Source organism: Carassius auratus, chromosome 36, assembly GCF_003368295.1.
Source record: "Carassius auratus strain Wakin chromosome 36, ASM336829v1, whole genome shotgun sequence".
In the NCBI taxonomy this organism is placed as follows: Eukaryota; Metazoa; Chordata; class Actinopteri; order Cypriniformes; family Cyprinidae; genus Carassius; species Carassius auratus.
The window spans coordinates 16,051,720-16,078,355 of NC_039278.1; the positions used below are offsets into that span (position 1 = coordinate 16,051,720).

Sequence of the window (26,636 nt, forward strand, 5' to 3'; positions counted from 1 at the left end):
AGCACATAAACCATGATTTTCCAGCAGGGAATATGTAATCAAAAGGATTCATTATGCAAAGTTGTCCCTCAAGGATCTGTCGGCCAGTGGGCTGGTAATTTTAGGCAAAGTCATATCTCGTAATTTCATAAATTGATCTGAGATGTGTGTTAATGGGGCAGCGGGGGTTCATGTGTTAGCTGGAGCGTAGCGGACGAAGCCACAGGCAGCAGTTGTCTCTCAAATGGACACTTTTTATCACATTAGAAATCCGGTCAAAGCCGGTGACTGTTATTTTCCATCTTGATTAAGCAGTAATGATAGAATGAGATGCTGGAAAAGATCAAACGGGTGTCAGGAGAAGAAATGCTTTGTCAAGTTTTCTGAAAGCTTATAGCAGAGTCAATATTGACTTGGGTTATTGATTATGACTGTTATCTCTCACGACAAAGACTTTAGTCAATTGAATGTTCATATCTACCTTGAAAGCTTCATTGCTAGCCAATCTACACCTCGACACCTCTGTTATGGCACGTACTGTTTGATGCACATGAAACAAGCGATATATTGAATGCAAGCAACTTTGGTACACATAAATTAGGGTTTCATTAAAAATCTAAATTGGAAAGATTTGAGCTTTTACTAGGTCAGATACTGGCGTGCACAGAATCCAGTGTGATTCAGAAACAATACCTGTATAAAATTTAATTTATGCACAATTGATTTACTTGCCAATGACGTCAATGCTATAAAGGTGCATTATAGCAAAATATGTTACATATGAATATGCAACACTATCAACTCCATAATAGCATGCATACATCAACCAGACACATATTTGTGCATTTTTATCTGGCCTTGAGGCATTTGTTATATTGCGAACTAATAAAATGAGGTGTGATGTGAATTACCTGTTCTTTATACCGCATTAAAGAACTACATATTTGTGCCAAGGATTGCTGATGTGCTTTTTAGCAAATCTCATTTTAAAATAGCCATTTTGTATCCTGTGAAATTAAAATATATAAAGCCACCCTCTGTGATTGTTTATACGACTGCCCTGAAGAAATCTGACCTGAAGGGAAAATAAGTAGCTATCAAAACTTTGGCAAGTGTGAATTGTAAAAAAAATAAAAAAATAAATAAAAAGCATTTGTGTGCATTTTTAGCATGTAGCTGGTTTTGAAGGCGTTTCGTTAGAAATAAGCTTATCATTATTATTATTATTATATGAATTATAATTAATTCTGAAATCAGGAATTATGTACTTTCTTCAGTGCACTACGGAACAATCGTCAGACACAAGAATGCTTCACAATTCGGTTTTACAGACTCCGTTGTTATTTTTTTACATTTTATTTTTCAGTTCAAAGATGTATCTCATGAAAACATGTCCAGGTTAAGTTTTGCCACAAAATCAAAAGAAGAAAAGTACAGGTATATCCATAAACTTTTCTATATGTCCAAAATGAAGCATGTTTTTGGACTATTAAATAATACTATATATATATATATATATATATATATATATATATATATATATATATATATCTGTGTGTGTGTTTATGTCAAAAATGTCATAATTTTTTGACATTGACAGACATTTTTTTATTTATTTATTATATTTGACACTTAATTAGTTTTTATTTTTTTGTGGTTGAAATAGACATGTTCTTTGCATGTTTTGTGAGATTCATCCTCATATTACAATATGCCACATGGCCACAGATGCTGCTATATGAATATGTCTGGGGCTGGTCTTATTCTGTATACATAGACATGTTGACTTCTGAAACGCCTCAGTTAATATTTACTGACAGAACTGCTCTTGATATTACATGAGAGACCATATACCTTTTAATGACTTTCCAAGTGAATGCCTTGTAATTATATTGTTCTGCCAATACTGATTGTTCAAGCAAAAATATATGGCTTAAAAATGTTATTTAGCTACATTAAACATTGAAATATTGTTATGATATATAAGAAATGATGTAAGCTTCAAAAATAAACTCATATAAAGCAACAAATATATTCTGCATTCATTGTTTTTTTGTTTTGCTTTTAAACATTGACATTCATACATTAAAAACACAAATATACTTTGGTAAGAGTTTTAATATATTCAATATCATTCACATTCTTTAATTAACAAGTCACATTTGGTCAGACATGTTTGGAGAAAATCATAATAAATATAGGTTTATAAAAATAATCATTAAATGAGTAGATTTTAGCTCTAATGCAAAGCTTATAACACAAACTATTTTTCAATGGCTGATCATTTGTCAAAAAAATTAAGGAACAAAGCAAGATTAGTAATCAACAATGCATATAAAAGTTCTTGCACTATATTTTAATATAGAAACCAACATATCATATAAAAGTTAAGATGATTTGAGTCAGTTTAGTGGGAATACAACACTGGATAACCAGAAATCACAGTCCATGCATCCCTGAAGAACTATGAATCTTCTATCGTGTGCAAACATCTTCATTGCACTGTAAAGAACACAAAATGGAAAATCATTATTAAATTGGTTGATGTTGTGAAAATGAATTATTAAACTTGAGTATTATATAACACTGGATCTCATTGACTTTTATTGTATGCACAAAGGAAAACAACGTGGACATATTTTTCCAAAAATATTAGTGTTTGATGAAGCAGAAAAAGGCATACAGGTTGGGAAAGGCACAAGAATTTGCATTTTGCTGGGGGAACCTACCCTTTAATTAAGGAAAGTCAATTTTTTAAGCTAAAAGCAAAGTATAACTAAGACTCTCAGGTCAGACTGTCAATGCATTCACGGCCGTGTGAAAGTCACTCGCATCTCACACTCCAGAGGAAATGGCATCGATAAAGATGACGCCGATGGTATTTTATGGGTAAACAAGGCCTGCGGCACGTCCTGTTATTGAACTTTAAAGCAACATCTATTCTAAAAGAGCAGCTGTGGTGCGTCTTTTGACTTAGTTATATTAATAGAATATTTCACAGTTACCAGATTGAGCAGACTTATGCATTTCTGACAAACCGTTTAATTCTGAGATTCATCTCATGTCAGAATACAAAAAACTGAATACTGAAGAATTAAGTTCTGTACAGAAAATCAAGTGGCAATTATTTATACAGCGCTTTATACAATAAAAATGACATTATAAAACATGCTAAATTCATCTATAAGCAGCTCTACAGATGTCAACAGTGTCTTTATTCAGTTATTGTGCTCTCGTTTGTTATACTTCATGCTGAAATCAAAAGTCTGCCAACATGAGAGAACATTTTTAGAAGAAAAAAAAATAAAATAAATAAATAGGTACAGCGCTGTCATTGGGGCAGCACCAAAAAGGTACATATTTATACCTTAATTACCCTTACATGGTACATATTAGTTAGTACCTAAAATGTACATATAAGCAGAGCTGGGTTCTTTTTATAGTTCTTTTTAAATGCCTGAAATCAAGATCACAATTAGCTTATGGATTACATGTTTACATATTATTCACACAATGGCAGTTAATGCTTAATGCATTTCATGATGTTGATAAAGAATTGACTGCATTTCCTTTTCTTTAGTTTTTCGGTACACAGTAATCCCATTCAAACCTATGTGATGAACAAGTTAGGTCAAACGCTATCGAAAAGTATGTGCAATCCAGATTACGAACTACAATTTTCGTTTTATTACAATTTGTCTAAACTTTTGAAAGAGTAGCGCCACAGAGAGAGTTTTGGACCCTTTTTTCGGAGAGTGTCTGAAGTCTACTCAATCCCCAGAAACATTTCTCTTGAGACTGTCCCGTGTCATTCAGTGACGACACTGGGTTTGGGACCTTTCCTTCCTGAGGTGGTGTAAGAAAACTTTTTTGGCCAATCTTCTCGGAGATATGCTGCTGACTGACACCATGTTTATTCTCTGGATGGACTAAATGTCTTTTGGTAGTTTTAAGGGTGTGGTACGACACAAAACACCCTTCCTAAAACCAGACTTTTGACTTAGGCATGAAGTTAAACAAATGAGACCACAATAGACCAGCACAGAAAAAAAACATGCTAAAAATATGCCATGACACAATTTGCACAGAAAACACGGATGAAATGAATTGAAATCTCTTTTGCGTGACTTTTGTAATTAGAATTGTTATACAAATCTGATAGTGTCTTGTGTGCTCAAACTTTTGAAAAAAAGATATTCTTTTTTCAATAATTAGAAGCTACAAATTTGTTGCAATGATATATCGTTAATTAAAACTAAAACCACAAAATAATTTCTTTTTGTTAATTTAAATAAAATTCCTAATTAAAATATAATTTTTAAAAAATACAGAAAAGTAAACAATTTATTCCAGTTAGTTATTTCTCATTTTCTTTAAAAGTACTAAATTAAATAAAACTAAAACTAATAAATATAAATAAATAAATTGCATATTAAAAAAAAACAACGAAATCGCTAAAATGTTATCTTATATTTTCAGTTTAGTTACTTTAATTTTTAAATTATAGTAGTATATCAGTGATCCTAAATAGCAGTGGAATATATATATTTTTAACAGGCTTTTGTTTCACTGTTTATGAAGACATTTTTTTATACAAATTACAACAACCACTGACCTATCTATGAAGAAATACATTCTTTCGTCATTTCAGCATTAAATGTTTTGTCTGAAGGACCACAAAATTTTTTCAGGACATTTCTAAGTATCTTTTTTGGTTCATATACCATTATGCTACTGAACCACCCATCTTAATAAAACCGAATCCCTATTGGTCATTTTTTATAAACCGCTGTCTTTCAGAATAAAAACTATGTGGTGTAACCTCTGAATTGTTGCAAGATGGTGATTTACTATGGGAGTCCTGTGCATGCAAGCCAGAAAACTAGAGGACTACATCATTTATCATGTAATGCAAAGACATTTAGACTATTTCATGTGTCCAAATACTTTTTGGAGTGACTGTATTTGTACATAAAGGTAAAAGTAATGTAAGGAAATTCTCAGTTGGAACATACAACAAAACTATCATTTTCTTATGCATGTCTTTCTTTCTTACATGCAATCAACATAATAAAAGGTAAATGAGGACTGGGATAGTTAAGCTCACATAATGACAACAGAGCACAATAAAACTAGTCAGTTTGACTTGTGCACTATATATGAAGTCTGTTTTATTGCACAGACTTGACCATCTACACATACTATGGCTACAAAGCTTTTATAAAGGGTGAAACCCGAAGATTTCTACTTTTAACCCTTTAAAGCTGCAGGTCTTGTTTACTCATAAATACACACTTTTCAAGTGCCTCTTAATTATCACGCGGTTGAAAAACCTGTTGTCCGTAATCTACTACATGCTTTAAGCCATTTGACTGGTAGATTATACTTTTTAGCAAAAAAAAAGACCTTTTAATATAATTGTAAAAACATTCACTTTATGATACTCACAAACAAATATAATAACTTATACTTTTATACTTTTTATTTATTTATTTTTTTGAAAAATCATGTTATGCATGAGTATTGAATATGATCATCAGGCTTTTAAGTAGCATTTATTTGTTAATTTCGCAATCTTAATTTTATTGCATTACATCATATAGATCATAAACACATATAGAGATCATAAAACTAAGCATTTAAATATAACACAGATATATCATTTTATATATAATTTTATCTGATATACTGTTTTTATTTATATCACTGTTTTACGTTACTAGCCATTCAAATTTCATCTTACTTTTTGCCAAACAAAATATCAGCACCTGAAACAAATTGCTTTTTTTTTTTTTTTAGCGATAGCGAATGCTACTCTATTTCTCTGCAGAACGTTTTTTTTTTTTTTTTTTTGACTGGACACACATGGCACCATGTGAACATGCTAGTTTCGTTTACATCTAATCTTGAGCTCGTCAAGGAAGAGAGAGGCCAAAAGTGTCATTTCCTCCAGGATACCACTGTTAACTCCTAACCTCAGACCACGCATTACGTTAAGAGCTACACGTCTGTGTAATAGCAGCCTAGGGAAATGCATCAGTTGGTTTTAGTGGGTTTCATTGTAATATGAGCCCTCTGTAATCTCACTCCCAGGTGCATCAATGGAAACTCGGGCGGTTAAGATCATGTTAAACCAGGAGATCAGCCTCACAACAAGACTCTGTTCTGTCCTACAATCACTTCACTTGTTCAAACATCCACTTACATAAGCATCTGTGCTCCAACATTGGCTCTTGTGTGCTTGCATGGATCAATGCAAACCAAATATTCTTTACTGCAGTAAAAACCAAAGTGTAATTGTCCTTGAAAAGCAACACTACTCAATAAGAGCATTTAGAATGGCCTCAAAACAAGTGCTAATGTAACATCATGGTCACATTTCTGGAGTCAATTAAAGTAAAAACCTAAAAATAGAGAAAAGCAGAGAAAAACCACTTGCTCTTTGACCTTCATATAATAAACACTTGTTCAGTGAGTCATTTTATACATCAAAATGTCAATGTGAGTCATTTAAAAGCACTCAGACAGTTTCTTGCTAAGAAACTCAATTATAAAATAGTTTATGTGTCAGATACATGTGGTAATGCCTATTTTCATATATTCCAGTTGATTAAAAAAGAAAGATACTTTACCTCATTTTAACTGGATTAAATGAATAAGTTTCACATTATGTAAACACTATTTTAGAAATCTCAAAACAGTAACACTAATATTATAAAATAAAGGTTCAGGCTTCAAATTCTGCATTCAGAGTTGCTGTAGAATAGCAAATGCACAAAATATAAAATCTGTATCAATGCACCAAACAAAAAACAAGAAAAACAAAAAAATCCCGCAGAGGAAGAATACCTGACTGGATTGATAAACAGAGCTATACTATAGTATCTGAGGCTTCACCTTACAAATGCTTCATGTTTTACCTGTGGCTTTTCACCAGCCTGGACGTTCGCCGAGATCCCGAGAGCTTTGGTGATGTCCTCCAGAGATATGTTGTCTGCAGGAGATTTCTGGACAAAATGCAGCAGAACCTTTTCTCCACCTGAACAGGGTGACATTTTCGTTTTTAAATTGGGATTTCCGGGTTTTGTTTTCATGACAATTAAGATTATCGTAAGATAGAAAATATCATTAAATAGTGAAGTATTTATACATCATGGAACACCTGTTAAAACAGGAAATTAATAATTTAAGCAGATTTTAATTAGAAAAACATAATTATGTCCAGGCGTAATTATTCTCATTACTCTGTTACAGTAATGAGAGTTTAATGATAATCATCAAGAAATTAATGAGAATCGCAAACAAACCCCGAAAAACATCCGGTTGCATTCAAGTGATGAGAACATGTTTAATTTTCTTGAAAATAATGCCACAATGCACAAAAAGTTATTCAAGATTCAAGATATAGATGAGTTTGTTCCTTCATCTGAACAGATTTGGTGAAATGTAGCATTGCATTATTTGCTTACCATTGGATGCTCTGCAGTGAATGGGTGCCGTCAGAATAAGAGTTCAAACATCTGATAAAAACATCACAATCTACACGACTCCAGTACATCAGTCCATCAGTTCACATATTGTGAAGCCAAAAGCTGTGTGTTTGTAAGAAACAAATCCAACATTAAGGCGTTTTAGCTTTTTTAACCATTGCTTCCGGCCAAAATATGAGTCAATAATCCAAAATTACCCTCCCTCAAGGAAAAAGTTCATCACCTGTTGTTCTCTCACATCACATTCTACTGAATTTTGTTTTAAAATATTTTTCAGTTGTAAAATGATGCTTAACGATTGATTTGTTTGTTACAAGTAACATGCAGATGGACTGGAGTCATGTGGATTATTGTGATGTTTTTATCAGATGTTTGACTCTCATTCTGACGGCACCCATTCACTGCAGAGCATCCATTGGTGAGCAAGTGATGTAATGCTACATTTCTCAAGATTTGTTCTGATGAAGAAACAAAACTCAGTACATTTTCTTTCTTGAGTGAACTTTTTCTATAAACCTATAAACCTATAAAAAATTATTTTTTCTTATAAAAAATAAGACACAGAAACCCATCAAAAACTTATACATCGAGAAATTTTTCTGAAATGATAATATCTGCTACTGGCAGATTTCTTCATACCATTGAGCAGATTTGCATGCTCCAGATTTTATATATGTGAGGTCATGTTGCCCTCTAGTGACAATAATTCAGACCGCATAGGATACAAGATTTTCTTGTTTTCAGTTTTCTATCAGTTCACAGAGAACATTATAGTAACACACCTATCTAACAACAAGACTGAACACATACACTTCATTGAGTGTGTCTGCAGAATAATGAAAATGCATGAAAATGACAGAAAACATTGTAATTTTACCTTTTGCGACGATGAGCATGCCTCCACTCTGCAGAAGATCTCCACTAAAGTTCCCTTGAATTCCTTCTGCACTTGCCTTCAAGAAAGGGTGTAACATAAGGATCAATAGATTTTAAAGATGCTTTAAAATGCATGTACATCTTGAAATACGATATTATTTAATGCCTCAAACAAGGCCTTAAAAAAAATTTACAGACAAGACAGCATTTTAAAGTAATGTAATCTATAAAGTATCACTACACATGAATTATAATTTACAATAAATCTTTTTTTTTTTTTTTTTTATGGCAGCGTGTAATGTTTTATAAATACCTTTGAGGCGATTTCTCGTACTTTCTTCCCCATAGCAGCTGGAATCACATTCATGGCATTGTACCTGAGATTGGAAACCAGAAAGATTTTTGTACATTTTGACATGCTTGCATCACGGCCCATTACACAAATACAAAAAATATTAAAAAACACATACATTACAAGTTTCCTCATACCTTTTAAAGCCTAAATCTCTGTAACACTGTTTTTTCTCATCAATGTAGATGTCTGAAACAACAAAGAGAAAGTTAAAAATTCACAGGATCAGGAAGATGGTAATGATAGCTTTTATCAGTGGCAAACCCAAGGTCAACACAGGCATGGTAATCATAGTAACAGGTCATAAAATAACAGTAAAAAACAAGAATTCAATCACCAATAAATTCAACACTAAACCCACACAATGTGCTTAACCTGAGGTTATCACTTATTTCAGAAGAAAGAATGCAAAGCATTGCATTTTCTAATCTGGTATCTCCTGCTTTGGAGATGCATTAACAAAACCTGATTTCAGTTAGATTCGAAAAGTAGATCACCATTTGCTTCAATAGAAGCAAGAAAGCATTTAGAAATGTCTTGCAATCTGAAATATTTCACCTACATTTCATAATATTATGCCATGTTTATAACTTAAAAAAAATGTTTACAAATATTTTAAACAATTAAATGTTTTGTATTTTCATACATTCCTTTTATTGACAGGTTAAAGTGTTTCTATATTAAAAAAAAAATATAAAAAAAAATCTAAAGGAAAAGTTTTTAGGGTTTCATTTTAATTAAGTTTAAATGTTTATATCTCTTAAAACAGTTTTTAAAATCATACATAAAAAATAAATTAGTATTTTCATTGTTTCCTTTTATTCCCAGTTTTAAATGTTTCTATCTTTTATCAAATAGATTTTCAAAACATCTAAAAGAAAAATCTACATATTTTCAAAGTTTGTTTCCTATACTAAAAACAAATATTTATGCATCTCTTCTGGTTCAAAAAGGAATTGAATCCATTTTAGATGAACTTAATAGAATTTTCACTACAGTCTATATTTCAGCAACATTATTGCAAAACTAAGAAATTAGGAACAATACTAAAGATATGTGACAAATCCTCACCTCCCTTGAAGAACCCCCCATCTATGAACTCCTTCACTCCTGTCTCTTCAGGTCCGATGCCGATCAGAGCAACACCGTTTGCTTTCAGGTCCTTCTCCAGTTTACTGACCTCTGCTGACATCCACAGACAAACCTGACAACCAAACCTCCGCAAGAAGAAGAGAACAACCGTCTGCTCCTGCCACAGAGAACCAATCTCCACCATCTAAGACACAAGACATGAGACAAACAAAACAAATGTCGACAAGATATATTCAAAGTGAATGGGCTTCCATGTTTTCCATGATATTAAACATGAAACTGTGACATCAGTGTCAGACTTTTCCTATGTACACAAAAGGCCTATTTCTCTCAAATATTGTTCACAATCTGTCTAAATCTGTGTTAGTGAGCACTTCTCCTTTGCCGAGATAATCCATCCACCTCACAGGTGTGACACATCAAGATACTGATTAGACAGCATGATTATTGCACAGGTGTGCCTTAGGCTGACCACAATAAAAGGCCACTCTAAAATCTGCAGTTTTATCACAGCACAATGCCACAGATGTTGCAAGTTTTGAGGGCGCATGCAATTGTCATGATGACTGCAGGAATGTCCACCAGAGATGTTGCCCATGAATTGAATGTTCATTTCTCTACCATAAGCCATCTCCAAAGATGTTTCAGAGAATTTGGAATCAACACAGGTGCATTTTATTGATGGCATTTTGAATGCACAGAGATACCGTGACGAGATCCTGAGGTCCATTGTAGTGCCATTCATTCACGACCATCACCACATGATAATGCACGGCCCCATGTTGCAAGGATTTGTACACAATTCCTGGATGCTTTTTTTAATGCCCATGGACATTACCTTATGTGAAATATACCTTTAAAATATACCTTTAAAAAAAAAAAGGCAAAGAAGGCAAATCTATTACATACAATGTTTAATATTATTACAGCAGCAGCAGGAAGCATGAAGTGCTCTAAAACTTCCTGATATACGACTGTGTTGACCTTGGACCTCAGAAAACACAGTGGACCAACACCATGCAATATTTACTTTCATCAGAGAACATAACTTTGGACAACTCAGCAGCAGTTGAGTCCTTTTTGAAGCGAGATGCTTCTGACGCTGTCTGTTGTTCAAGAGTGTCTTGACACAAGGGATGCAACAGCTGTAAACCATGTCTTTCATACATCTGTGCGTAGTGGTTCTTGAAGCACTGACTCCAGCTGCAGTCCACTCTTTGTGAATCTCCCCCACATATTTGAATGGGTTTTGTTTCAAAACCCTCTCCAGGGTGCAGTTATCCCCATTGCTTATACACTTTTTTCTACCACATATTTTCCTTCCCTTCGCCTCTCTATTAATGTGCTTGGACACAGAGCTCTGTGAACAGCCAGCCTCTTTTGCAATGACCTTTTGTGTCTTGCCCTCCTTGTGCAAGGTGTCAATGGTCGTCTTTTGGACAACGGTCAAGTCAGCAGTCTTCCCCATGATTGTGTAGCCTACAGAACTAGACTGAGAGAACATTTTAAGGCCTTTGCAGGTGTTTGGAGTTAATTAGCTGATTAGAGTGTGGCACCAGGTGTCTTCAATATTGAACCTTTTCACAATATTCTAATTTTCTGAGATACTGAATTTGGGATTTTCCTTAGATGTCAGTTATACCATATTTTCCGCACTATAAGGCGCACTTAAAAGCCTTTAATTTTCTCAAAAAAACAACAACCGCTTGGCTTGGTGTTCATCTTCAGTTCTCTCTTCACAGCAGTTCAGTCAGTGTACTGTTTGAGTAAATGAATTACTCCGGGATATTGGTATGTTTGAACTCAGAGGGAGTGTCAGCCACATTAAAAAAGTTAACAGCTTAAGTCATTTGTGGATTAATGCGTATTGGAGACACGAACAGTTTAAAATGATTCAGTTCCATCTGGTGAACTGGTTCAAAAAGATCAGGTTACATCGAATGATTCATTTGTGAACCGGATATCACAAACTGCTTTGTTTTGAACTCTCTCTCACTAGTGAGGTCCGATTAGTGAACGAATCATTCAATTTAACCGGTTCTTCTTAGTGAACCAGTTGAACCAGTTCACCAAATCGAACTGAATCGTTTGAAACGGTTCCCATCCCCAATTCGCATTAATCCACAAATTACTTAAACTGTTACCTTTTTTAACGTGACTGACATTCCCTCTGAGTCAGAATAAACCAATATCCAGGAGTAATTCATTTACTCATACAGTACACTTACTGAACTGCTGTGAAGACCGAACTGAAGATGAACACCGAGCCGAGCCAGATGACGAACGAACACGCCCACTGTTTGAGCAGTTCTCGTTCTCGAGTAAAGAACCGGTTGCATCTGTTTTTTTTTTTTTGTTTTTTTTTTGTAAGTTGAATGTTTCTAATCTGTATATTGTAGATAATGTATAAGCCAAAAAGGGTTTTCAGTAAAGTTGGACAATAATTAAGACTCTAAAGACTTAAAAATAGTCTAAAGACTTAAAAATAGTCTAAAGACTTTAATAGGAATACGGGACGATTTATGAAATATCAGTACTGTATTTATAGTTAATGATGACACATTCACAAATTGAGTTTGTAGTAAATAGAACCAGAACACGAGTAGAGCAGCTGATGACACTGAACTGCAGCACGTGCCGGTTAGAGCGATTCTCGTTCTCGAGTCAAGAACCGGTTGCATCGGTTTTCGGATCATCAGTACACTGAACTGAAAACCGTTTTTTTTCCAGACGCGTCCGATTCGAGAACCGAGGGGCTGATGATACTGCGCATGTGTGATTCAGTGTGTGAAGCAGACTGACACACAGAGCATCTGAACCAAACTGGTTCTTTTGGTAATTGATTCCGAACCGATTCTGTGCTAATGTTATGAGCGCGGGTAATCCGAGGGTTTGAATGAAGGGCAATCTGGAAAAAGGTAAATTCATTTAATAACAAATACATTGCAATGGATTATGTATAGTAAGTGGATCATGGTTTCTGTGCTGATGACACCTAATTTATTTACTTTATATCTTCAAGACTTAAATCCTCATATGCACATTATTGATGTTACTGTATTTGGGTGTGTTGTTGCAAAACTTAATTGTAAACTTTTCATGATTATGAGGTTCCCAACTGACTAAAGCTGATTACTGACTTTATATATTTGAATGTTTGATAGACGTGACGCCATTACGTCATCACCAATGACGTCAATGATGTCACATGGACTTCTTTGGTGATGTTTTCTTACCTTTCTGGACATTGACAGTATACCTTAAAAACAGTTTCAATGGTGGGATTGAGAGCTCTCGGACTAAATCTAAAATATCTTAAACTGTGTCCGCGGAGGTCTCACGGGTTTGGAACGACATGAGGGTGAGTTATTAATGACATGATTTTGATTTTTGGGTGAACTATCCCTTTAACAGGTGCAGTGTGAAAAGAGCTCGTGCAATCAAGAGAATTAAAACATCATTACTTATGTTCAAAAAGTCACGTGAAACATCAGAACAGGAAGCGTATTTTTCTTTTTCATGAAAATACCTTAAAATAGTCATTTAAACGACTTGTTAACTTAATATTGTCAAATTATTTTCAAGAATAAGGTTTATTTTGTACTATTTAAGTTTAGTAATTGATTCATTCATTGAAAGTCACTGCACTCGCCTCGTACTACTTAAGAGAAACATTTCACGTAAAATATTATTACCTCTCCAGTCGTGGTGCTTTTCAGTTGGTTGGCTCCTAGGCTGGTCAGATTTACGGATGACATTTTCTTAATGTTTATTTATTGCCTTTAGGTGTGAGGTTCGTCCTTGTTTCCTTCAGTGGTTTCTGTATTTTACGCAAGAACACAAACACGCCGCTGTTATATACACACGCCCACTTGTGTAAGACATGACGTGAGCGACACACGTATCGACCAATCACAGCGTGAAGAATTCAAACCATGCGCTTGAGGGGCGGGGCATATTACATAAATATGACAATGGCAACTCTGTGTCATTATTTATGCAACAATACATCTTATCTTAACACCCCGATTTTATTTACCCCGTGCAAACTGAATATTAAATATTACACGGTTTTATATATAAATATTTGAGCCCAAGATTAGGTTTAACATATAAAATAATTCTAGGGTGTGGTTTACCTGTACATCAAAGGTCAGTAATTTCAGTTCGTCTGTCTGCCATTTGAATGTTTTAATGATTTACATTCAATAATCAATACTGACCATTAGGAGAAAGAGAAGGGGAAAAGGTATTTTATTCAATCAATGTAGCCTATATAGTAAATCATTGACTTCAGAATAGAGTTGGTTTGCCAGGGCTTTCCACATAAAATAAAAGTGAACTAAAAATAAAATAAAATAACTATTATCACAAAATTAGGCACTTTACCTTACCAAGAGATGTTTTGTTCGTTTGAGTAAGAAAAGAAAAGTATCCAATCAGCTTACTAAAAAAGAAAAAAAAAAAAAAGAAAAAAAAAAACAGATAAATAAATAAAAATCCAGTAATGTCAAATATGAAGAGGTTAATCACTTATTTATTAATTGCGAAAATAATATGCACCTCTCAACACATACACACATGTTTATATTTTGTATTTTTAATTTAAACATCAACAATATCAATGAATGGAATATCACATTCCCAACTAACAGAGCACTTTAGCTAACGTTCTGGAAAAGGTCTCTTCTGCACAAACGTTCTTCCAGGAACGTTAATAGAACGTTCACTCAAAGTTCAAAGATTCAAACGTTTTTCATAACTTAATTTAGAACATACTCTTAAAAATGTTGAGTCCTTTCAACCCAATATGGACTACAGTAATCGAACAGCTGGGTTAGTTGACCCAAAGTTGGGTTGAAACAACCCAGCATTTTTTAGAGTGTATTTTTGTTATGCGGATGACACGAGTGAAAATCATAAATAATGAATTCAGGATGACATCTTGAAGGTCCACCGAGCTTTTTAAAGTGTTTTGGGCATGAGTCAATTTTCAGCTGATGCTGATGCTGTGACGTCACGGGGGAGAGCCGATGGACTGGAGGAGGAGAGATGCGAAAAACAGGGGAAGACCGGAGGAGCACGATAAAAGCTGAGACATTACTGTGCCAGAAAGCACGGAAAAACATGAGACCTTAAACAGCAGCGTTAACACGATGCGTCCTTCCGTCTGCTGTTGACAAACCCGAAATGCGTGAAGAGCATCCCGGATAAAGGTAATATAGCTATCTGCTTCCATCCGCACGCCTCTCACAAAGAACACATGAGTGGAGTCGACTGTATCATTTTTATCTTGTAAGCCAATGATTAGGGTGATTACTACACCGCTGAAGTGCGGCCGGTGTGGATAAACTGAAAATAAACACGTCTTGCTCTCCATACAAGCATCCTCCCTTTCATCCATATATTTATATTTTATTTTATTTCATTTTTTTATTGTTTTTTATAAATCAACCATTATGTTCGCTTCTTATTATTGCTTAATAGACAAGACCTAGTGTATTTCTTAGAAGTGTGCAGGAACGAGGCTGCAGTTATGCGTTTTGCTTCCTCAGCTATTGAGAGACCACAAATGCAATGCGCATCTGACAGCGGAGCTGCGCATTGGTTGCAGTACGTCGTGTGCACGAGGGAAGAAGAAGTGTCATATCAATGACCTCCTTGAAGCAATGGCGCTTCAGCACGATACCTTGCTGCATAAAATCTGATTATAAAACGGCTATTGTGATGCTTTTCACAATGGCTTTAAGCAATTGTGTTGTTTTGCTCTCCTTATCTCAATGTCACCATGACCTACACTCTTAGAAATAAAGGTTCTTAGTGGCATTTACTGTTCCATCGGGGACCTGTAAAATTCATGAAATCTTTCCAGGTTCTTTATTTTAGAAAAAGAATGTTCTTTCGATTAGTAAAATGTTCTCAGAACTTTGGCTAATGTTCTGGCAAGGTTCCCTCAACGTTATAAACAAACATTCCTCCAGTAATGTTAATAGAACGTTTGTATAGAATGGTCTAGTCTTTCATAATGTTCTAAAAAAACATTATTTAAACATCAATCATGGAACATTTGTTTTCTAAAACGATTTAGCTGGATGTTCATCTTAAATTTTTTGAATGTTACTACTTTCAGAACAACCAGAGATCATTCAAAAATAACATTCCATAATGTTTGCAAAAAAATAAAGCTGGAAGGTTCCCTTAAATGTTTGTTTAACCAATAAAAAGTATTTAAAACATTTAAAAATTAATGCTGTGAACATTCAAAGAACCTTCAATTGTTATGTTCTCATGATGTTTGCAAAATTATAAAATGAACGTTTCCTTAATGGTCAAATAACCTAGAAAAAACTTTCTGAAACATAAAAAATGTTGTTGGTTTTTTTCATGTTTAGAGAACATTCAATAGTAACATTGCCATAATGTCTGCAAAATCAAAAAATGGAATGTTCCTTAATGTTTGCATAACGTACAAAAAAAAAAAAGGATTAATTTTTGAAGTGAGCCAGGTATGGCTAAACGTACCATATGGAGCGATCACACTTATCAAAGGAACCAGGTTTTGGGGGTCAAATGCGCTCGGGCATGTTTCAGATTGCCTGGTGAGAGTTCACCCTAAGAGCACTTTGTGCAGCTGTTACTGTACTGGAGAAGTGGTAGATTGCTTTTTCTTGTTTTCTGAAATGTGTATCAACACTTTTTTTCCCTTTTAGTGTGAGCAGAATGTCATCTCCTGGAATGGGCACCTCGAGCGACCCCCTGTTGTCCAGTCCTGTAGGGGGGAAGTTCGGGATTGCCCAGCAAGGCACCTGGAGAGCCACTCTGTCCAAAACGTCCAGTTTCCCATCGTCCACCACACGGCACCTCAGTCACAGAGCCAACAACTTCCAGAGGCACCCAAAGCGACGGAAACTGATCAGGCCGTCTCCACCACCACCGCCGAACACACCGTGTCCCCTGGAACAGCTCGACCTGAGCGAACTTCCTCCGAGACGCACTTGCCCCGAGCTTCTCTTGAATGGCTGCATTTTGTTTGGGATCGAGTTCAGCTACGCAATGGAAACGGCGTATGTCACACCCGTGTTACTTCAGATGGGGCTGCCCGACCAGTTCTACAGTCTAGTGTGGTTCATCAGTCCAATTTTAGGTAAGCAGATCTTAAAGGATTAAGTTCCTGTGGTTCCAACACATTTAGACCATTAAAGTCCAGTGATTATGACACTATTTAAAGGTTACAAAAACTTTATTTTCACATAAGATATAACGTTATTTGAATGTTTATTTTTCATTTGAATGTTTTCTCTCAATGTTAAAAGGACATTCATCAAGTAAAAATAACAATGAGGATGTAATAATTATTTTTTTCTCAATGTTACGAGATTTTATACCATATATTAATAAAGTGACAAGAACGTTCCATAAACATTACTTTAAAAAACGTTTTGTCCTAACCTTTATATAACTTTTAAAAAATGTAAGTGAAAGTTGTGAGAACGTTTTCTGTTAGCTGGGATCCTGGCTGCTCTATTCAATATGTTGGTTTAAAAACGAATGAGGATTTAAGCTGTCAAGCTCTAAGAATTAAAGGAACACTCCACTATTTTTTGAAAATAGGCTAATTTCTCAACTCCCCTAGAGTCGAACAGCTGAATTTTACAGTTTTTGAACCCATTCAATTGATCGCTGCATCTGGCGGTAGCACTTTTAGCTTAGCTTAGCAGAGATCATTGAATCTGATTAGACCCTTAGCATCTAGCTTAAAAATGACTAAAGAGTTTCAATATTACGAAGCACAAATCTGCTATTGTTGCAGCTACACAAAGTAGCACTAGTAGGGACTAATTTCAGGCGATGCGTAATATCACTTCTTGATTATTACGCCAGAATATAGTTGCTAGACATATCATCCTAGAAAATTGCAACTTTTCATTTTCCGTCAGTCTTATTACACGATGTAACTACAGAAGAGACAAGTTTTAAATAGGAAAAATATTGAAACTCTTTGGTCATTTTTGAGCAAGATGCTAACGGTCTAATCAGATTACATGATCTATGCTAAACTAAGCTAAAAGTGCTACTGCCAGACCCGTAGATAAGCTGAACGGATTCAAAAATGCTAAAACTCAACTGTTTAACTCTAGGGGAGTTGGAAAATTAGCCTATTTTGTGAATGATGAGTGTAGTTCAGTGCTAACAACACTAGGGTCATGGGTTGGATTCCCATGAAAAGCATGAACTGATAAATTAGTCACTTTTATGCAGTGTGAATAACTTTGCATTAACAGTCTCTGCTAAATGCATAAATGTAAATAAAGTAGTTTAAAGTAAAGTAAAACTAGTGTGCTATATTCCAAAGTCTTGTATAAACAAGTTGCCTGTTAACTGTAACCAGAGGTAAATTCAAATATATTTTCAAATACACTTGTGTGAAATATTTCTTTAAGTGTCAATGGTGTTTTTAAGCTAACATTTAACCAGTTAAGTTTTGTTCTCTCTATGATTCTCAGGGTTCCTTCTGCAACCATTTCTTGGGGCATGGAGTGACCGGTGTACGTCTCGCTTTGGCCGCAGGAGACCGTTTATTTTTGCCCTGGCGATAGGTAAGCAGTACTGAATTTAGTTACTGTTCAATCAAGCAGCTCGTTCTCTATTTGCTGTTTAATATGTGACACTGAATCTTTTGTAATTGGTTATAATACTGATTGAAATGTTGCTCTTTCTTTTGGTGTGACTGTAGGGGCTCTGCTGGGTCTAACACTGGTGCTGAATGGACGGGACATTGGATCGGCTGTGGCGGACACCACCCTCGATCATAAGTGGGGCATCGTGCTGACGGTGTGCGGCGTGGTTCTGATGGACTTCAGTGCCGACTCAGCTGACAACCCCAGTCATGCATACATGATGGATGTGTGTAGCCCAGAGGACCAAGACCGAGGCCTGAATATGCACGCTCTTCTGGCAGGTCCGAGAAAATCTCTAAGATTATTTAAGATTAATCATTCATTTAAAGCTTTTTTGTTTTTGAGCTAACAGCCTGAGCTGTGGTTCTCATAAGGACATTATTTTTCTAATAATACTCACAATTCAATATGTCTAATCACTTCAGTGTTATTTTAGCAAAAATTATATACCACCTACAATAATTATAAAAATTTAGTTATGTTATTTTATGTTATTATGTGCTTTTGTCATTTTTAAAGTAATTTATTTCATTTAGAAGGCAACATTTCTCATTTTTGTTTTGTTTATTATTTTAGTTTTATATTTTTATATTTATATTGATTTATATTTTCATTTAGCCATAAAAGTATACTACTCCCAGATCCATTTAACACATTTGACCATATTTAAATAAATTCCCTCTGTGTTATTTTATCATTTTTTATATAATCTAATTTAATAATATTAATTATATTATTTTCTGTATATAATTTGAATTTGCTTTTATTTTTATATTTTTAGTTTTATTTTAAGTTTTGTTTCAGTTTAAGTCATTTTGTGATGTGCTTTGGTCATTTCTATAAGTTTATTTTTTCTTTATAGTTTTTTTTTTTTTTTTTCAGTTTTGGTTGGGGTAATTTTAGCACTTCAGCTACTAGTTTATTTTATTTAAGCTTTACTTCAATCACCAGCAATACGTAAATTAATAATTATACACAATAATTATTTAATAATTAATCAAATGTTAAAGTTTTACTTTCAAATAGCAAGACTCAATCACATTACCATTGCAACTTTGATTTAACTCAGGTCTTGGCGGCGGCTTCGGCTACATTGTGGGTGGCATTAACTGGGATAAAACGGAGTTCGGAAGGTCAATGGGTGGCCAGCTCCGGGTCATATACCTGTTTACCAGCATCACCCTCACTGTCGCCACAGCCATGACCCTCACCAGCATCCCCGAGCGACCTCTGCCCCAGTCCCAGCCTCAAACCAGAAGCTCCCAAATCCTCAAGAGCCCCAATCTTCCTCTGCCGCCCTCCCCACCTCCTCCTCCTGGAACTGCTTTGGACCAGGATGATGAGGAGGAAGAGGAAGCCCTCTATAACAGCCAGTTCTCCAATCGCCATTACCAGGATCTACTGGGTCGCTCCAGCAGTGCCAACGCACGTCTCTACGCAGGCCTCACCAGCCCCATTTCCCCTCTGAGTCCTCTGACGCCCAAATACGGCAGCTTCATCAGTCGGGATAACTCTCTCACTGGCATTAATGAGTTTGCTTCCTCCTTAGGCACCTCTTATATAGACAGAGTATTGATTGAATGCTACACTGGGCAGCAGACTCCATTAGAACCCGAGGCAGTGGCTCCGCCCCTTCCACCAAGGGACACACCCCCTCCTCCTCAAAGCGAAATACCTACCACATATGAAGTTGCACAGCAAAACAAACTCTCGCAGCCTAATGGACAGTTGCTGGCGACTGAGGAGTTGCGAGCTAGTGAGCAAAAGCCAGCCATTGAACCCGCTGAGCAGCCTAATGATGTCCAGCAGGCTGCGTCTGGATCACAGAGAGGAAGTACCTCAGGGATACTGAAGCGCCCCCAGAGTCTGGCCTTAATGGAGGACCAGGTAAATGCTCCAAGTGGCGGTTTGGACAACGGCCGTAGGCGTACTGTCACCTTCAGTCAACAGGTCAGTGTGTACTGTAGTTAGTTTATGTACATAAATATACTTTAACCTTATTTAAATTGCCTTAGTATCTAAACCACATATTATTTGCATACTCAAGTCAAGGTTGCAGAATTTAGTAGGGACGCTAGGTACATGTCCCTACCAATATCCAGCAACTACTAAATTGTCCCTAGCAATAATTTTGATCAAACAATTACATATATATAGTTTGTAGCCATTGTTGTTGTAATTTCGATTGCATCAGAAATAAATTTCTTTCTTTCTTTAAGTGTGTACTCATGCTTTTTATGTATACTTGCCATTGAACTTTAGCATGTTTTTGCTCTTTTCCCAAGGTGGCAAATATATTGCTGAATGGCATGCATTATGACAGTGACCTCAGCAGCACCCATGAAGCAGCAGACTCTCAAATGTCAATAAAGCTGCTCTGTACTGCCATCTACAGGATGCCTCCATGTTTACGAAGTCTGTGCACCAACCATTTCCTAGGTAATAGAGGTTAAATTCCCTAAATTTGCTGTTTTTATTGTTCATTAAAACTAAAACTATTTAAATCATTTTCAAAATAAATAAAAAAAATACATGTAAATATTTTTAAAGTTAATTGAAAGATTGCTGAAAACAAAACATAAGTATACATAAAAATAATAATAAAAAAATAATTATAAAAAAAAAATGATTGTAACAAAAATTAACAATGTTTCCTTGGCAACTAACTGAAATAAAATTGAGAAATAAAAATTAATGAAAGCTAAAACACTTATATTATTTAAAAAATACAAATTTTATTTTAAAATAACAATAATAATAATAAACATGACTAAAACTTAATACATTTTATAAGCATCTACTAAATGCATAAATATAATATAAAAAAATAGTCAAACTATCCAAATTAACAAAACCTCCATGGCCACAGGATCTGTACAACTTTACAAATGAAGAGCATGTGGTTCAGCTAATATACAACGGTTATCTAAATCTTTTATCTTCCATCACAGGTTGGTTATCGTTTGAGGGGATGCTGCTCTTCTACACTGACTTTATGGGGGAGGTTGTGTTTGGGGGCGACCCAAAGGCCCACCACGATTCAGAGGAGTACAAGCGCTACAATTCAGGCGTCAGCATGGGCTGCTGGGGGATGTGCATCTATGCATTTAGTGCTGCTTTTTATTCAGGTTGGTAAAAGTGTGACCGTGCAATCCGAGCATGCACATACTGTAGATTCTATGTAGTAACATGTCTTTTCCTCTTGCAGCCATTCTTGAGAAGCTGGAGGAGCGGTTCTCATTACGTTCTCTGTATTTTTTCGCCTACCTGGCCTTCGGTTTGGGCACAGGACTGGCCACTCTCTCCACCAACCTGTACGTGTTGCTGTCTCTCTGCGTCACCTACGGCGTTCTCTTCTCTTCTCTCTGTACGCTGCCTTACTCTCTGCTCTGTGAATACTACCAGAGCCCACAGGTGAGAGCATCTGGAGAACAGAAGCAGAAAATGTACAAATAAATACAGTTGTGTTTATTGGACTCTACATATAATGGAAGTCTAAGGGGCACAGCATATGAAATGATATTGCATTTCATAAGAATATCATCAAGATGATACATTATTTTTGTGAACCCAGCTAACAGAGAACATTCTCGAAACGGTGGCTAACGTAATATTATATGGTTTTTAATAATGCTTTCAAAATGTTAGCACAAAAACATATAACATTACAAAATACATTTAAACATTATACATGGAAAATTTTAGTTGGACCTTCAACTAACTTTTTTTTTAAATGTAACCACTGAAACAATTGTTCAAATGGAATGTTTCCTTGATGTTTGCATAACCCAAAAAAGTCATTGAAACATTTTTTTTAAAAATTGAAGTTTTGCATATTCACAGAACAAAATGTTCTTGGGACATATTTTTGTTAGCTTGCGACATGAGAACAGAAATAAAATAGCTTGCTAACCCTCTATGGGTAAAAGTATATAGATTATTTAAAATCGCAATTTAGTGAATGGCAACTTTTACACAATACACAGAAATAGGGATATAATAGGAATAATTGCATATAAAAAATATTTGCAAAACAAAGATTTCCACATTTCTGTAATATTTTATTTAAAATCACAATGTAGTGAACAAAATGTTTTACACATTTCACAGAAATAGGGATGTAATAGCGACAATAGGTATATAACATTAAAACACTTTCCACATTTCTGTAATATTTTGCATCATAGACTTTCACTGTAAATGCAGTACAAAACATGCTTTTTTTCTGTTTTTATGTGGGGCCTAAAATTATTTCGGTGGTTTTCAACTACACATTGATTGAGTACTACATAAAAAAATAAAAATAAAATACATTTTAAATCTATTAAAATAATTTTTAAATCAAAGCTGAAATAAAATGAAAACAAAGAAATATATTTTAAAAAATAAAGCTAAATAGAAATATAAAAAATAATAAAAAATGACAAAAACATGTCAAAAAAAAATTACAAACAATTACTGACTTAATGATTTTATTTTAGTTTGTTCTCAAGTAGGGTAAAATATGTTTTTTTCACAGACATGTCCTGGCCAGGGTTTCTAAATTGCCAAAAAAAAAAACTCTCCTTAGATGTATGTGTATTTGCATTTTTTAATCGGTTCTCTATAAATCCTACTTTCTCACGCAATGATTGGTTTATTATGTACAGTGCCCCCACGCTATTGGTCAAACAACATTTCAGTCATTACATTCAGCAAGTTTAGGAATACAAATAGGAATACAAAGCTAAAACAATTTAGAAATCCCAGCCAAGACATGATTTCTGGGAAAAAGAGGACGTATGGTCACCTGACCTCCATCATGTTGTCCCTGCAGTTCTGCGGCTCATCAGAGGACGGGACCAGGCGTGGTATGGGGGTGGACATCTCCCTGCTCAGCTGCCAGTACTTCCTGGCACAGATCCTGGTTTCGGTGGCGATGGGCCCTCTGACATCGCTGGTGGGAGGGGCCCAGGGCGTGATGTACTTTTCGAGTCTGATGTCATTTGTGGGGTGCCTGTACTCCTCACTGTGTGTGGTGTACCATCTGCCACCACCCGAGGGTGAGCCTCCCCAGAGTGAGACGCAGCCACTGCTGGTGCACATTTAGACCTGATCTCTCACACACCGGGTCCAAAATTAACAATCTAGAAGCAGAACACAGTTGTTTGGTAACTTTGTTTAATTACAACATGAATTAAATCAGTGTAAAAAGCTCATTGATATCTGGGAATCAAATCAAAGAAATTCAAACAGTCCAGTGACTGCCATGCATCTTCAAACAACTTTTTCTGTAGTGGAAAACTTCATTGGATGTTTATAGGAAACCCTTTTGTTTTTGACAAATTTGAACAAACCTAAATTTTGAGGAGCAGTATCATAATGTACTTTTTTTTTTAAATTACACAAATATAGAAAGGTAAAACAGTTAAATAATTCCTTTTTCAAAAGTACAACAGATATACACACACTAGGGCCCATAAGTCCGAGACAAAACTGGAATCAACGTTTTTTCATGGAAAACACAGAAATAGAAAGAATTCATAATGCAAAAATAAATTTATAACATGAAGGATAATACATTTTTTGAATCTTGTATGAAATGTATAAGATTTTTATTATACATTCATATTATATATTATTACATATAATATATGAGAAAAATACACACACAAGAAAAAAGTTTATTTAGTGTCATAACTAGCAAAGTAGACAAACCAAATAACCAAATACTGAGTTTACAAAAAAAAAAAAAAAAAAAAAATCGAATTCAGTTTATGCAAATTAGGCAATTGGTAATGATTTTTGTTGTTTTAATAAAATAAATAAATAAATTATAGCAACTTCTGGACCCTAGTGTATACTAAATTTACTAGTAGTTATAGGTAAAAGTTAATTTTGGACCCTGTACACACACACACACACACAGCCAAACAGCTCAGACTCCTTGCGCTTGCTTCAGACACAGCTTCCTCACTTTACGCCACACGTATGCATTACTGGAGATGTGAGAGAGGGTAAAAGAGCTGTGATTCTGACTGTGCATCTCACTCAGATTTCTACACATAAGCATGCTGCAACAGTGACTGCATGACAGCAAGCTTGTGTAGTGTGTGTGTGTGTGTGTGTGTGTGAGAGAGAGAGAGAGAGAGAGAGAGAGAAAGTGTGTTTGTGTACATGTGATGCCTGACTACTTTCACTTGGCTTGTACATAATGTGAAATGTTTTTTTTTTTTTACTATCAACTCCTCATGAAGGAAGAAGCCAAAACTGTTTATAGCTCCCCGAACTCTCTTTCTGTGGTTCATTGCTTCTAATAAAAGTAAACCCCTCTCACATATCCAAAGCAAATGTATCCTGTCAGTGAACTGTTTGAAGACCTGTCGGTTTGTTTGCATGTAAAGCCACATTGATGCCTTATTGTAGGCCTCTGTTTCGAACTGTACCGCAGTAAAACAGAGAACGTGATGTGTGTCTATCGGTTTCTAGGTTTGCATATAGTATTTAGATTCATTATTTGAATACAAGCTACCTTCTACACACATCCTTATGAGTACGAATATTCCTTTCGCATGTTTGCCATACTGTAATGGCTTGACACTGGTGGACGCTCCAATGACATAGTTTTAAGAAAAACATAAATGAGGTATTTATGGTTCCCCTACTGAGGCATGTCATGGAACGCAGGTGCTCATGCCTGTTTCCCAGTGGTCTGGCGTTGATCGTTGTAATGACAGTCATTCTTGTCATTATCAGGCAGAGCTGACGTTGAGGCTGGAGTGTGAGTGATCGCAATACGGAAACAAGCCGAGTGTGGAAGAACAAGCCGAATGTATTGTTCGGTGACTACAACAAATCTGGACAACCGATATGGACTCTCCACCAAAGCACTCACAATTGTGCGCCCGTAATGCTAAGCATCTTTTTTTTTGTTTTGTTTAGTTTGTTTCGCTTTGCAATACATGCAGCACATCAAACCTTTAAAAACTCCAGGTAGCAAACAGTTAATAAAGAACTGAATGAGACAAAAGCTCATTATCACATTATTTTCCTCAGTCGTGTGTTATCTACACAAAGATGTACAGATCTTCCACTCTGGAAAATAATATGTTTATTTATTTTTTATTAATAAATTAATAAGTCGCATTGTACAGGTACATGCTCTGAGAAATAAACAGTTGTCACAAGGTGAAGGTTTTCTGCTGCATGTGGCAGGTGTAAGACTGCTGTAGTTTCTAGTAAATATAACCAGCAGGGGGCGCAGTAGGATCTCAAAAGGAGGTCAAACTAACTATATTGAAGGAATAGTTCACCCAGAAATGAAACTTTGCTGAAATGGTCAAGATGAGTTTATTTCTGCATAGGAACAGATTTAGAGAATTGTAGTATTATATCATTTGTTCACCAATGGATCCTCTGCAGTGAATGGGTGCCGTCAGAATGAGAGTCCAAACAGCTGATTAAAAACATCACAGTAATCCAAACCACTCCAGAAACAAACCCATGATAGTGGTGTTCTAACTTTAAAACACTGGCCATAATATGAGTGTATTATCCAAATATTACTAACTCAAAAAAAAGTCCATCCCGTTGTCCTCTCACACTCAAATAGTGAAATGTAGAACGTTCGCTTGTCACCGGTGCTTGATCTGTGCATAAAAATGTGAGAAAAAAAAACTATTATGGATTGAGGACTTGTATTTTAGTTGGAAGCAATGGTTTTAATAAAAATAAAAAGTTGATGGATTTGTTTGTCATAACCATGCAGCATTTTTCAGTTGGTTGGACTCTCATTCTGACGGCACCCATTCACTGCAGAGGATCCATTGGTGAGCAAGTGAGGGAATGTTAAATTTCTCCAAATCTGTCCCAATGAAGCTAAATCCTTTAACCTTTGTGCAAGAAACCACCACAAATTTTAGCACCAGTTAACTTCTTTCACATATTTAGTGCATGTCCAATCTTGTTTCAAAAAGCTTAAAATTTGTGTTTTGCAACCCCCAAAACAACGTTAAAAAAAGACCCAAGAGGCACTGGTTTTAAAAAGACAAGACTTTTTTATTTTATTTTTTTATTTATAATCCTGAACCAAACTATACAAAGCAGTGGTCAAAAAGCAACCAAAACACAATGAAAAAAAAAAAAAGGTTTCGCTTGAGGGACTGAAAGAACGACCAGTATCGGTATACA

At 35.4% G+C, this 26,636-nt stretch overlaps 2 protein-coding genes across 3 annotated transcripts; one reads left to right on the forward strand and one right to left on the reverse strand.

The window, feature by feature from the left end:
• Nucleotides 1-2,079: 2,079 nt before the first annotated feature.
• Nucleotides 2,080-13,664, reverse strand: prxl2b (peroxiredoxin like 2B). Its single transcript, XM_026221716.1, has 7 exons — nt 13,485-13,664; nt 9,769-9,973; nt 8,835-8,886; nt 8,659-8,722; nt 8,347-8,422; nt 6,900-7,018; nt 2,080-2,481 (listed from the first exon to the last, which is right to left on the reverse strand). Exons 1-7 carry the CDS (start codon nt 13,545-13,547, stop codon nt 2,455-2,457), a joined length of 606 nt encoding a protein of 201 aa, XP_026077501.1. The 5' UTR covers nt 13,548-13,664; the 3' UTR covers nt 2,080-2,454.
• A 995-nt stretch (nt 13,665-14,659) lies between these two features.
• Nucleotides 14,660-26,623, forward strand: slc45a1 (solute carrier family 45 member 1). Of its 2 annotated transcripts, XM_026221718.1 has the most exons (10): nt 14,660-15,005; nt 16,500-16,933; nt 18,294-18,386; nt 18,524-18,748; nt 19,537-20,417; nt 20,753-20,906; nt 21,419-21,595; nt 21,676-21,881; nt 23,284-23,509; nt 25,203-26,623. In XM_026221718.1, the coding sequence occupies exons 2-10, from the start codon at nt 16,510-16,512 to the stop codon at nt 25,229-25,231; spliced, it is 2,415 nt and encodes an 804-aa protein (XP_026077503.1). In that variant the 5' UTR covers nt 14,660-15,005; nt 16,500-16,509; the 3' UTR covers nt 25,232-26,623. The 2 variants fall into 2 exon arrangements, with proteins under 2 accessions (XP_026077503.1, XP_026077502.1); XM_026221717.1 differs by lacking the exon at nt 25,203-26,623 and having other exon boundaries at nt 23,284-24,210.
• Nucleotides 26,624-26,636: the final 13 nt, after the last annotated feature.